At 35.6% G+C, this 13,648-nt stretch overlaps 1 protein-coding gene across 5 annotated transcripts; it reads right to left on the bottom strand.

Annotated features, from left to right (window-relative positions):
• Positions 1-1,232: 1,232 nt before the first annotated feature.
• LOC115212064 lies at positions 1,233-13,333 on the bottom strand. Of its 5 annotated transcripts, none has more exons than XM_029780875.2 (2): positions 13,078-13,333; positions 1,233-5,585 (listed from the first exon to the last, which is right to left on the bottom strand). In XM_029780875.2, exons 1-2 carry the CDS (start codon positions 13,081-13,083, stop codon positions 1,611-1,613), a joined length of 3,981 nt encoding a protein of 1,326 aa, XP_029636735.1. In that variant the 5' UTR covers positions 13,084-13,333; the 3' UTR covers positions 1,233-1,610. The 5 variants fall into 5 exon arrangements, with proteins under 5 accessions (XP_029636735.1, XP_036363487.1, XP_036363502.1 ...); XM_036507594.1 differs by having other exon boundaries at positions 1,233-5,582; XM_036507609.1 differs by lacking the exon at positions 13,078-13,333 and adding an exon at positions 11,977-12,549.
• Between the last annotated feature and the right edge of the window lie 315 nt (positions 13,334-13,648).

The following is a 13,648-nucleotide window of genomic DNA, read 5'->3' as shown; positions in this document are numbered from 1 at the left end:
TTCCACCAACCTTAGTCACAATTTATGTTCCTAACACTAGCTTAACCCTTTCGTTACTGTATTTATTTTCAGATGCTCTGTGTTTCTTCCAATTACTTTAAATATAACAAAGTATTTAGTAAAATAACTTAGTTATCATTCAGCTAGTTTTAGGAACATAAATTGTGACTAAGGTTTGGTGGAAGATTTTAATTCAGAACTTTTGAAAACCAGACATTTGTACTAAAGACCAGAGCCGGTTTCAGCCGGGTTGGTAACGAAAGGGTTAATAATAACCAAGTTATTTTACTAAATTCTTTGTTATGTTTAAAATTAATTGAAAGAAACACAGAGCATCTCAACAGAAATACAGTAACGAAAGGGTTATGGAGATGAACTATTGATGACATAGCCATAAGTTTAGATCTTACTATAGTCATTGTATTGTGCCCTGTTTGCCTGAATGAGCAAAAAACTGGTTTCCATTCATACTTTATGATTGAGTGGTTAGAAATAAAAGGGGCATCGTCAAGCTGTAAAAACAAATGCACCAACAACTTAAAAATTTTAGTATAGGAACTTTGGAAAGATGGATGCAAAAAGTAAAGAAAAATTAGAAGACTGCTTAATTAATGACAATGATGGCAGGAAAAGTTACTGTTCTTGTTATTAATATGAATGATTTGTGCTCTGTCAAAAGTAAGTTTAAGCTAATACATATGTGATACAGTAAAATAATGAAACAATTAAGACGTTGCCTTTCATCCTTTCAGGATCAATAAATTAAGTACCAGTTGTGTATTGGGGTTGATCTAATTGACTAGCCCCCTCCCCCCAAATTTCAGGACTTGTGTCTATATTAGAAAAGAATATTTATGTCCATATCTTCTGTCTAATCAAAGAGAAATGTGCAGATGGTGTTAAGGTGTGAAAACAGAGGATGTGAAAAGCTGAAAAAAATTCAGCTGATGATAAAAGTAAAATACTTATTACACACAAATTAGTGTTTAACAAAGTAAATAATTACAGACAGAAATGCCACTTTAGACTTACAAAGAAAATATGAAACTATTAACTATTGTAATAATAAACATGACTAAAGACTAAACTTTTAACTAACCTTTGTATTTCTTTAATAATAAAATTTTAAGTACTTAAAATATAATTTTCATTATTTCAAAAATACGTTTTTTTTATAATTTGTATATCAAATGCTTCAAAATAACTTCAATTCATACAATGAAAACTGCATGTACTTCCAAAAAATAATTTTATTATTAAAACAATGAAACATTGTTATTCAATAAATATTTTACTCTTGTAAGCCATAATTCAGGCAGAAAATTCTTTCTTGAAATCAAATCTATAAAGATGTGGACAATTAAGAAAACAGCTTCTTGAATATCATTGATCTCATGAATACAATAGATATTCTTAAAAAACGGGAGGACAAAAATATTTTTAAGTGCCTTATAAGTTATACACATTTCTTTTTAATTTCTCTGATATAAAAAGATTTTTCTTCATTCACTGTTGCAAAAATCAATCAAAATTTCCTTATTTTTGTCTTGAATCAAAATAGCATGTAAATGAAATTTCTCTCTGACTGATAAATTTGACTAAAAAAATAATCAGCAACTCGGATTTAATAGAATATAATTTTGAGTCAAATTGTCTTCAGAATCCCAGTCAAGTTCTGGTTTAGCTGATATTAAGTTTACATCATTGCATACAGGCTTATGACCAACATTGTCGTTTAGATCAGAATTGACTGTCATTTCAAGCAAATTATTATTTTCATTTGTACAAGAAAATACTGAAAATGGATTTGTTTTTTCCTGAGGTTCAGAAGAATAGGAACCAAGCATAGTAATGTTGATGTTATCTCGAAGAATACTTTTTTCATCAAATTCCATTTCATATTCATACAAAGCTTGGGCCTCATCAGATGGAGGTTTAGGTAAGATGTTATTAGTTGTGATTGTTCCAAGTTTCTCTGACGTTTCTTTAAAAGGTTCATTAACAAAAAATTGACTGTTTAGTGTTGACAACAAAACAGGACATTTAGTGCTTATTTCATTGCTTTCAGAATTAAAAGCCATACTATTAGCAGATGTTCTTACTTGCTGGTTAGCTTCTACTGCCTCTAATATGCTAGAAGGATGAAATGTTGGTGGGTAAACTAAATCAGAACCCTTTTCAGTTTTATTTGACAAATTAATATGAGGTACTCTTAGAATGTTAGAATCATTGCACTTAGATGTATCATGGAAGGAGTTATGAGTCTGTAGAAACTGATGATACTTTGGGTGGCCAAAATCCAAATTAGAAGAAAACTGAAATGGATCTCTTTCAGACAGACTCATCTCTTTTTCAGTGACAGTAACTGGTAATGTTACATCATCACAATCCAACTTCTGTAGAGATAACACTGACGAATTTGAGGTAGGTGAATGATTAGGAAGTACTTCTTGGGAAATCACAGATTCAGTACTGTAAAAGTTTTCCATTGTTGAAGTTGAAGACACAGAGTTTGAAAGAGAATCACAGTTGTTGTGGACATTTTTGTCTAACGTGGACAAGGATTTGGATGGATCTAAATTGAAACTATGAGACAAGGTTAATTTCCCATCTTGAATCCCTTCTACAGTGGCTATTTTTTCATAGTAACCATCTAAGCTAAAATCATTTGTAAGGTTGTTGGCAAGAGAAATTGTTTTATCACTATTTGGCGTGGTAAAGGGTTTGATATAATATTTATTATTTGTATGAGAATCTATTATTTCAAATCCACCTAAATTTTCAGAAGATACAGGATCATTTAGTTCCTTGTCCTGATTATTTTGATTAGACTCAGATAAAGGAGCAAGTGTTTGGGATGGAGAGGTTATACTACTATTGAGTTTTTCTTGATCAAAAAGAAAGGGCTCATTTTTATCCATTTTAATGTTTATGTTAGGGTTTAAACTAAAAGAATTTATTTGGTTAGTAAGAGAGTAATTATCAAGCTGAATTGGTTCCTGTTTAATAACAGTTTCTCCAGGACCAGTTGAGCTGCTAAATAGTTCAGTTATTTGAAGATCTGAACTCGAAGACTGACATGTATCTCCAATTTCTTGAGAAATAGTGTAGACTAGCATAGTTTTATTTGAATCAGTTTTTCGTATGGACAGATTTTCTAATTTAAATACTCCTGAAGGCGACAAAGGACTTGTGTTATCTTTAGTTGTCCCATCTGAAGTTATTTGTAGCTGGTTAGAAGATTCCAATCTGTTGTTGCAGGGCAAACTTTTATTATCACAATAATCAGCAGATGTTTCTGTCATCTCACCAATCTTGCTTTCTGTTGACACAGATTCTGTTAAATCCGTGCTAAATTCACCAGTCTCTGACTTCAAAAGAGTTTCAAAAAGAACAGTTTTTACAGGACTTGAAGGCATTTCTATGTTTAAAATATCACCAGGATCATCTGTTGGTTCCTGTTTGATCTTGGTGGGGATTGAAAGTTCAGGATGAATATCTTGATAAGGTGTATATATTTCATCAGTGACACTTTTAACCATCTGATTGTTTTTGTTGTTTATTATTAATTTATTTTCCCAGCAAACATCATCTTCAAAATCAGACCTCAATGATTCTATCTTTACTTTGCATCCTTCGGTTAAAGGAATACACTTTTTTAAACTTTTCGACTTATTTTTTTTTCTTAACATTTTTTTTGTATTCAGGTTTTTCACAAGTTTTACCTTCTTTTTGCTGGCTTTAACCAAGCCAGTTTTTTGAACAATAACTGATTGTTTGGGTTTGTCATCAATCTTTAACTTCTTCTTCTGTTTCATCTTCTCTTTTGCCTCCGACTTTTTCAGTTTTGATAATTTTGCTTTGCGGTTGAGGTAGGCTTTCTGTTTCTCAGCAGCATCAGCAGGCATATAATTGGGATCCATAAACCAAGAACGAGGTTTCTTACCCTTTTTTTCAAAATTAAATGTGAAACCCTTTGTTGCAAGAGGTAAATGAAAACCTTCAACATATTTCTTAGAATCATTTTTCTGTTTCTTAGTAGGTTTTAATTCAGTAGTCTCTATAGCTACATGCTGATTACCATCATCATCACCATTTTTAATACCAGATTTAGAGTCCTCACTAACAGGGGGACATTTACTATCTAAATTACTTGCTTGTTCAGTCTTAGCAACATCAATAGCAGATTTGTCTTCTACAGGTTTTGTTGAAGATAAACAAGACTGCTTTGTAATGTTAGATGATAAAGCATCAGTTTTCTTTGAGTTCAAATACTTGTTTTCATTATTAGATTTTGAGACAGGAAGCTTATCACAAGTATTTTTTGCATTTTCGGATCTAGAAATGGGTAGTGAAGATGTAGAATTATGAGTAAAATCTGCTGCAGCTGTGGCCTCTTTACTTCCTTTGTGCATTCTCTTAAGATGTATACGTAACTGGCCATGACGACGGAATGGTTTCTTACAGAGTTCACAGAAGTAAGCATAAGAATGACCATGCATAGAGCCAATGTGTGCTAAAAGATGTTCACTCGATCGTGCTCCGTAAGGACAGATAGGACAGCGAAATGGACGGTTGTCACCATGCGTCTCTTGATGTTTCATCATATTGTATTTATTAGTGAAAGATTTTTCACAGATATCACAAACAAACGGGCGAATTCCTTCATGAATTTTAAGATGGTTTTTTAAGCTAGCTTTGGATTTAAATTTCTTCAGACACAAATGGCAGATAAATTGCTTACGTGTATCGTGACGCTGAACATGCTTATTAAGACAACCGGCTGTTGTAAAACCTTTCCCACATAAAGAACAGATGTGATTTTTCTCACCATTGTGAGTCTTAAGATGCTTAGTAAGGTCAGATTTGGTTTTACATTGCTGGGTGCAACCTTCAAATGTGCATGGAAATCGGCGTACATCACTGTGTTTTAGTTTGTGGCACTTAAGTTCATAATTTGTCTTACAACAGAATTCGCATTCATCACATTTTATTGGCTTCTCATCATTATGTCGATACATGTGATATTTGAGGTCTTGTAGGCGTTTGAAACTGAATTCACATATCTGACATTGGTAAGGCCGTTCATTGGTATGTTTCAGAAGATGATGCCGTACATTACGGCGCCACTTTGTGGCAAAATCACAGTGGGGACACTTATAACGTTTCTCATCTGAATGTTTTGCACAGTGTCGAATAAGGTCAGCACGATAATGGCATTCATAATCACACTGGCTGCACTTGTGCTGTTTTTCTTTACTGTGAACAGAACGATGTTTGTTTAACTCTTCTTTATCTGTAGTGCTGAACTTACAGTATTGGCATCGAAATATGTTGTTGAGGAAATCTGCATAATAGCTCAATGAATCTGCATTATCTTTGTGGATATTACTTTTCAATTTATTACTGATATTATCGTTACTCTCCTCCTCTTCGCTATTTTCTTCTTCTTCCATTTTTATCGACATTAAAATACAATCATTTTTAATGGTTTCTTTGCAATTTTCATTATTGTTCTTGACATTTCCACACGATAAGGAAGTTTCATGAATACTTCTTTGCTCTCTGTCATTACCCACCATCTTCTGAAAAGAAAAGAATGAAAAATATTTAAAACTGAATATAATGTTTTTTTTTTTTAGATAAAAAAGAAGTGAGAAACTATTTCAAACCCTGAGACAGGGTGCTCTGAATTTATACCTCCACTCACAAGGTCACCTCTTTTCTCTTTAGGAGGCTTTACACTTGATATATGAAAACATACTTTTGTGTGTTACTGGAAAAAGAAAAGCAATTTCTCTGATCCTATCAAATACTTGTTTCACAATTACTGTCAACTTCTCACATAAAAATACACAAATTTATACAACTGAAACTACATAAAAAAAAATTGATTTCTTCTGAAGAACAAAAACATACAGTTCCCCAGTGCCAAGCAGTTGCTGTTTAGTGTTATGTTCATCAAAACGTTGCTCTCATTTTAATTTACAAATGTATTTGATAAACTGCACAAGAGTTCAGATGTTGCACACTAGCTTTGAATTAAAAATATTTTCAAATGGTTAAAGGGAATATTGCTTCTTCCTCAAACAATTGCTAACTTTCCTTGAGTGTAAATGTGTCCTGCTTTAGATTATTGCTTACACATCTGCAAATATATTACAATTTTAGAAAACTTCTGCAAACAAGATATCCAATTGATAGACTAATATTCTTTTACAACCACTTGGTCAAATTCAGTGTCTTTCTTACTGTTATTCTAATGGTCTTTACACGAAGGGGAGAGTCCACATGTATAGTGTGTATAGTTAGAGGTAACAGCAAGAAGGTCATTGAAGAGTGGGAAGAAGCTAGAATTCATATATTGTGGGTAGGAGAGCAATTGTTGATACCAGCTAAATAACAAGAATTTTTTAAAACAAAAGATGAGAGATATTTGGAAGACATAAGCAGGCAACTTTGGAGATTATTGTGTGAGATAAGTTCTACCAATGGCAAAGAAAAACAGATCTGATTCTACTGGTTACTGAATAACAAAAGAAACAATAATTTATGTTTTGTTTTTGTTTTCTTAATGTTAGAAGTGAGGGGGTGGTGGCAGGTAGTTAAAGGGTAGATTAGAAATTTTGCCTTTCTTTTAAATAAGACATTGTTATATGGAGGCAACTTTAAAAAAACACACACAATTTGGTGATAGAAGGGACACACCTTTTGATGAAGTGGCCTAAGAAATTGTCATACTCACAGTAAAGATAGACCATGTAAAATCTAATTAGGTCAGATCTGAGATGTTACTGTCTCACAGAATTGAGACTAAATAAGACATGCTGTACTGAGTATTTGTCAAACATGTTGTAATAATGAAAATGATGATACACTTCACAACATTTCTAAAATTTCTATTCCTTCAGCTCTGATTTTGAGACTTTCTTCAAGCAGTCATATAAATGCATAACAGCATTTGTCTGACGCTATCAATTCTGCTCTTGAAAGAAATAATTGTGACAATGAAACATACGATGGTTATAGTATGTATGGGATGGTTCAAGAGTCAAGTTTGGTTTTGTGGTTTTTTCTTATCTACTAGCCCCTTTGGCTTTGGTTTCCTTTATATCTTACTCCTACTTCACCTCATTTCATGCTTTTCGTCCATATGCTCTCTAACTTATGGCACACCCAACAATCAACCACTGCTAACACTATTATTGCACTTTAGGAACATATTTATTGGCAACGTGCAGGATAAATACATTTTTGTGTGCTCATCTACTCTCTTTTACTTGTTTCAGTCATTTGACTGTGGCCATGCTGGAACACCGCCTTTAGTTAAGCAAATCGACCCCAGGACTTATACTTTGTAAGCCTAGTACTATTCTATCAGTTTCTTTTGCCAAACCGCTAAGTTATGGAAACATATACACACCAGCATCGGTTGTCAAGCGATGTTGACGGGACAAACACGGACACACAAACACACACATACATATATACGACGGGCTTCTTTCAGTTTCTGTCTACCAAATCCACTTACAAGGCTTTTGGCCCAAGGCTATAGTAGAAGACACTTGCCCAAGGTGCCACGTAGTGGGACTGAACCTGGAACCATGTGGTTGGTAAGCAAGCTACTTACCACACAGCCACTCCTACACCTATCAAAAGAATCTTTTTCATCATTTAGGTTTAAATTTCTAAATACCCAAGTTACTATTGAACTGGTTCAGCTCAGGTCTAACATCTAACTTCACATATTTCCTTTCAAAACACACACATATACCTGTTTTAAGCTTTGATAAGACATCAGTACAAATGTGGAATGCGATGGAAAGTTAATGTCTACGGAGAGGTTTATCATGGGGGTCAATTTCTGTTTTCCACCATATTGCATGGTCTGGCAATATCCACAAGTCCCAAGCCAGATATAACAGGTTCAACCTGTATGCAAATACAGGGTGTGGCAGAGAGGACGGACGTTTTTGAAATGGCTATTACTCAGCTCCAGTGGGAGGGACATATGCCTGACAGGTACCATTCGGTCCATGGTGTCTTAGCATTTTTTTTCTTTTCAGGTGAAGCCATGGCGCTGTGGACAATAGAGCATCGCATGTTTGCCTACAACAGTTACGTGAAGAATATTGAGTCTGTCATGGCAGTTCAGTGTGAGTTTCAATGCCACTTCAATATTCACCAAAATCAGGCTGTTCCCACCCGTAACACATTCTTTTGTTGGGTGAATGCACTTCGTACACGATGTATGCTAATGAGTAGGAGACTGGCGGGGGCACCACGAATGGTACAGACCCTAGAAAATGTGGAACGTGTCAGACAAGCTTTGATATGGACCCAAATCTCTCTGCTCAGAGGCATTCCACTGAACTTGGTATTGGTAAGACACATTTTGCATGAAGATCTGCATTTCCACCTGTACAAGTTGGTCGTTCAGCAACAGTTAGAAAAACCATGGAACTATGCACGGTGTCTTACCTTTACCCATCAGATGGAAGCAATTTTTGAGGCAAATGACAACCTCATTTAGTTAATGAGTGATGAAGCTCATTTTCATTTTAGTGGCATGGTGAATCAACAGAACTGTTATTGGGCTCTTGAAAATCCAAGAGAACTGCACCAAAGACCACTGCATAGCCCAAAAGTGACAGTCTGGTGTGCTGTTGGAAAAATTGCCATTATTGGTTCTTACTTTTTTGAAGACAATAATGGAAATGTTGTTACTGTGAACTTCAAGCATTACATTGATATGAACAGCTTCTTTGTGCCTGAATTATGATGAAAACATATGCGTATTTGATGTGTGTGGTTTCAGAAGGATGGGGTGATGGCCCACACAGCCACGGCAGCAATGGACATTCTTCGCCCTCTCTTCAGCGACCACCTCATTTCCAGGTTTGCTGACATTCCTTCACCCCCCCAGTCCTCTGATTTGTCCATGTGTAAGTATTTCTTGTGGGGAAACCCTCAAGGCACATGTGTGTGCACACAAGCCCCATACATTGGACGATTTGAAGGAGGCTATTTGTATGGAAGTCACCCTAATTGACAGAGCAATGCTGGAGAAAGTAGAGGCCAACTTCCAAGAATGCCTTCAGAAATGCATCAATGAAAACACACCACATGATGGATGTTGTTTTCCACACTTGATTTTGACAAATGCTAATTCAATACAAACACATTGATGTCAATAAAATTTGTTTGCAGCTAAAATTAATGACTTTGTGACTTTTTCAAAACATCCGTTCTCTCTGCGCCACCCTGTATATAGATATATATAAATATGTGGTATGCATTCATACCTACATTAAACAAAACCTTTTCTCACAAAGCTTTTGCAGTGCCAGTCCTAGTACCAACATTTGGGATATTGGACTGGACACTTGACAGGATATGCAGCCTGCACATCAAAACTGGGAAGGTACTGGAAACCACAAGCAACTTCCGGAAGAGGCATATGGTCTTGGAATGTCACACAGTTTCATTCAGGCAACACCTGCTGAACAGTAAAGAAAGAAATAAGTACATTCCCTGCATACTCAGAGGTGAGAGCAACAACATCTTCAGAGTTGGAGAACTGCTGTGCAGGTACTCTGAGAATACAACTGTTTGATGTGATCCAAAGGAGCTGGACTGGCCTACCTAAACAGAAGCTTGGAGGTGAACCAGGCAACATACCAACAAAAAGCAATGCATGGATACATATCCTGTAACCTAGGAAGCAATGACATGAAGAGTAGCCTCTCCTGGACCTGCGATAGATATATTACACCCTACTTGCCTTTACTATCCAAGTGCACGAGATAGCTACTAAATACCAGATAAACAAGAGGGACAAAGATACCATGTGATAAAAGATGTAGGCTCTGCTATACCAGTGTGGAAGATATCACCCACATCATCATCAGTAACTGCCCCAAATGTCTATGAGATACTATCTGCTCCTGAGGCATGATATAGTTGCAAAGACTATTTACAATGTTATGTCCAGAAAGGACTGCCCTGATGTATACATTGAAGGCATGTCAGAACCAACAGGTATTCACACCTTTAAAAACAGCAGTTCAGTGCAAATATAACATACCTGAGATTGTTCTGCAGGACAGGGAACAAAAGTAATGCACTGTTGTTGAGGTCAACTGCCCAGCAGATGTGAATATACAATTAAAAGTCCAGGAAAAAGAGAACATTGTACCCTGACTATAAATTCCCATTTGTACCTATCATTGGTGCATTAAGACAGCGAGCTGGCAGAAACGTTAGCACGCCAGGCATAATACTTTGTGGTATTTCGCCTGCCACTGTGTTCTGTGTTCAAATTCCACCGAGGTCAACTTTGCCTTTCGTCCTTTCGGGGTTGATAAATGAAGTACCTGTTACGCACTGGGATTGATGTAAATGACTTAATCCATTTGTCCTTGTTTGTCCCCTCTATGTTTAGCCTCTTGTGGGACAAATTTACCCCAAAACCTAGAAATACTAGGTTTTGTGATGAAACAGCAAAAGAAACTAACAGTGAAGATTTGTAAAACATTCCAAAAATTCTCCATCTGAGATTTTTATGTGAAAAGTTGCAAATACTATTCACATGTGTACATCAACAGCTCAACCAACACACCAACTCAATTACATATTTACAAACATTGGGAACTCTTAATTAAAAAATTATTGTCGCTTTGTTAGCAACCAGTTTGAACTCTCTTATGAACTTAAATAAAACTTTAAAAAATCATTCATTCATACATACATACAAATAAACAAAGTTGGATCCCTTGATCCACCAAATTTCAGACCTAGCCCATTGCCAGTCAGGACAAATGCCAGAAAATAGAAATTGACCTTTAAGAGGATCCTCAATGTAAACGTAGTCTTGCCATCTTGGGACAAGTGCCTTCTATTTTAGCTTAGGGTTGACCAAAGTCTTGTGAGTAGATTTGGTAGGCAGAAACTGAAAGAAGCCTGTCGTATATATATCCATGTGTGTATCTTTGTCCCGCATCACTACTTGACAACCGGTGTTGGTATATTTACAAACTCATAAATTAGCAGTTCAGCAAAAGTAACTAATAGAATAAGTACCAAGCTTAGATATAAAAAAAAAAGTACTGGGATCAATTCCTTTGACTAAAATTCTTTCAAAGTGGTGCTGCAGTTTAATGACTGAAACAATATATATAATCGTCAGTAAATCATAAGTCTGAAAGGGAAGCACACTATAAGTTATAGAGCAGCAGAGTAATTAGATATAGTTATGGCTGGTCTATGAGGTTACCCTGAGTTTCACATCCATCAAGGATAAATATATATATATTATCCGAAGTGTTCAGTATTATATATCCATCGCGGCTAATTTTACCAATCAGTTTCGCACTAGGGGTCGGATAATATACCCACTCCATTGACAGATATATGAGTGGACTTTTAGGTGCAGGAGTGGCTGTGTGGTAAGTAGCTTGCTTACCAACCACATGGTACAAGGTTCAGTCCCACTGCGTGGCACCTTGGGCAAGTGTCTTCTACTATAGCCTCGGGCCGACTAAAGCCTTGTGAGTGTGTTTGGTAGACGGAAACTTAAAAAGAAGCTCATCGTATATATATGTGTGTGTGTGTCTTTATTTGTCCCCCAACATCGCTTGACAACCGATGCTGGTGTGTTTACGTCCCTGTAACTTAACGGTTTGGCAAAAGAGACCGATAGAATAAGTACTAGGTTTACAAAGAATAAGTCCTGGGGTCGATTTCTCTACTAAAGGCGGTGCTCCAGCACGGCCACAGTCAAATGACTGAAACAAGTAAAAGAACCGTTATTTCATCAGAAAAATATTACGAAAGCAAGTTAAAACATCTTTGTGTACAGACCATCATTCTGAATAATTTTTTAAAGTTAAACATACTGCAAGTTTACACGGGCCTTTTTGCAGATACTATACGTTTAAATCCAAATCTTTCAAAGATGGCAAAGTGTAGACTTACCCGTTATCGATACCAATGCCATTACTAATGACTCATCCAAAAGCTAATGTTGATTTCTTGTTTTAGCACACTACCACACATTTGTAGAGAAGGGGAACGAGAGTGTGGGATGTCCGTGCATTTCTTCAGCAAAATAAAAGCTAAATGTTACAACTGCGAAACGAAACCAGGTCACATTCTCAGATCGGTAGGAGTTTGCTTTCAATCCTCCAGCACTCGTCACTCCAAGAGTTAATATTTTGAATATCAAACTAATATAACTAAATAACAGACCTCCTTAACCTGAACTGAAATAGAACTGTTACTTACGAATTTCAATTGTGATGTATATCGCAACTACACAATATCCATAACATGTCCGATTATGTAAATTTTTATTTCGGATAGCAAAGGTATTTTCTCAAAACCTTATAAATAATCGCTGAAATTTTATGTTGTATACACGTCATATATAGTAACCAGTGATCAGAAATAACAGCATACAATTCTGGGAGTAAATAATAAAAATACCATAAGTAAAAACAGCTGCCCATTAAAATTAATGTACAACGTTGATCTGTGTATTCTGATATCCCTTCAGTCACTTATGAAAACAGAAAAAAATAAGCTTGGTGTGTACATGAAACTCTGTTGCACTTAGATATGTTATTCATTTCAGCAAACATTAAAATACACTGACTTTAACATCTGACTGCTGCGTTTGAATAAACGACGGCAAATAATCTGTTAATGTTTAATTAAATAGGCTATAATCCCCGCAACAATTTGACATATGCGTGTGGTGACAGTCTCAAATTGATTAGAAGATAGTAATTTGTTTAAAGTTTTAAGAATCTTGAAAAATATTTTGAATCAACTAACTTCTCATCACTCATAACATCTGTGGTAAAAATTGATACAAATAAACGTATGCTTCTCAAGGCTGTCTTGTAAGATATTTATTTATTTATAAATCGTACTGTGTTTCTACTTGTTGTTGTTATTGGTGTTTTGAATACTAGCAATAGAATTTTAATTAAAACAATGCTGAATAGATATTTATTATATTACTGAAAGCTATCGAAATAAACAAACTAATTAAATAAATAATTGTATACTTACGATCATTCTGAAGGTGGCCGGTTACGGTAACTGACAAACTAAAGAATGACCCATTAATAATTCTTCAACAGCACTACGATGTGAAAGATCGAGTTTATAGCTATAAGGATTTTCATCCATTTTCTTGTTTACTGTGTGAAATGATATATTCAGTCTGAATTCCTTTTTTTTCTTAATTTTTTTTTTTTTTATGTATGGTAATTATGAATCCAAGGTTCCCCGTAGTTTACGAATATGATGTATTGACAATAGATGGCAGTAGTTATCTAACTATGGGAGATAACTCTATGTGACAATCTTTGACTCGTCTGTTACGTATGGACGATATTTGTGACATCCTAAGGCGGCGAGCTGGCAGAAACGTTAGCACGCTGGGCGAAATGCGTAGCCGTATTTCGTCTGCCGTTACGTTCTGAGTTCAAATTCTGCAGAGGTCGACTTTGCCTTTCGTCCTTTCGAGGTCGATAAGTTAAGTACCAGTTACGCACTGGGGTCGATGTAATCGACTTAATCCGTTTGTTTGTCCCCTCTGTGTTTAGCCCCTTGTGGGTAGTAAAGAAATAGATATTTG

The sequence above is a fragment of the Octopus sinensis genome, linkage group LG1, assembly GCF_006345805.1.
Source record: "Octopus sinensis linkage group LG1, ASM634580v1, whole genome shotgun sequence".
Classification (NCBI taxonomy): Eukaryota; Metazoa; Mollusca; class Cephalopoda; order Octopoda; family Octopodidae; genus Octopus; species Octopus sinensis.
This window is presented reverse-complemented; position numbering and strand designations above follow the sequence as displayed.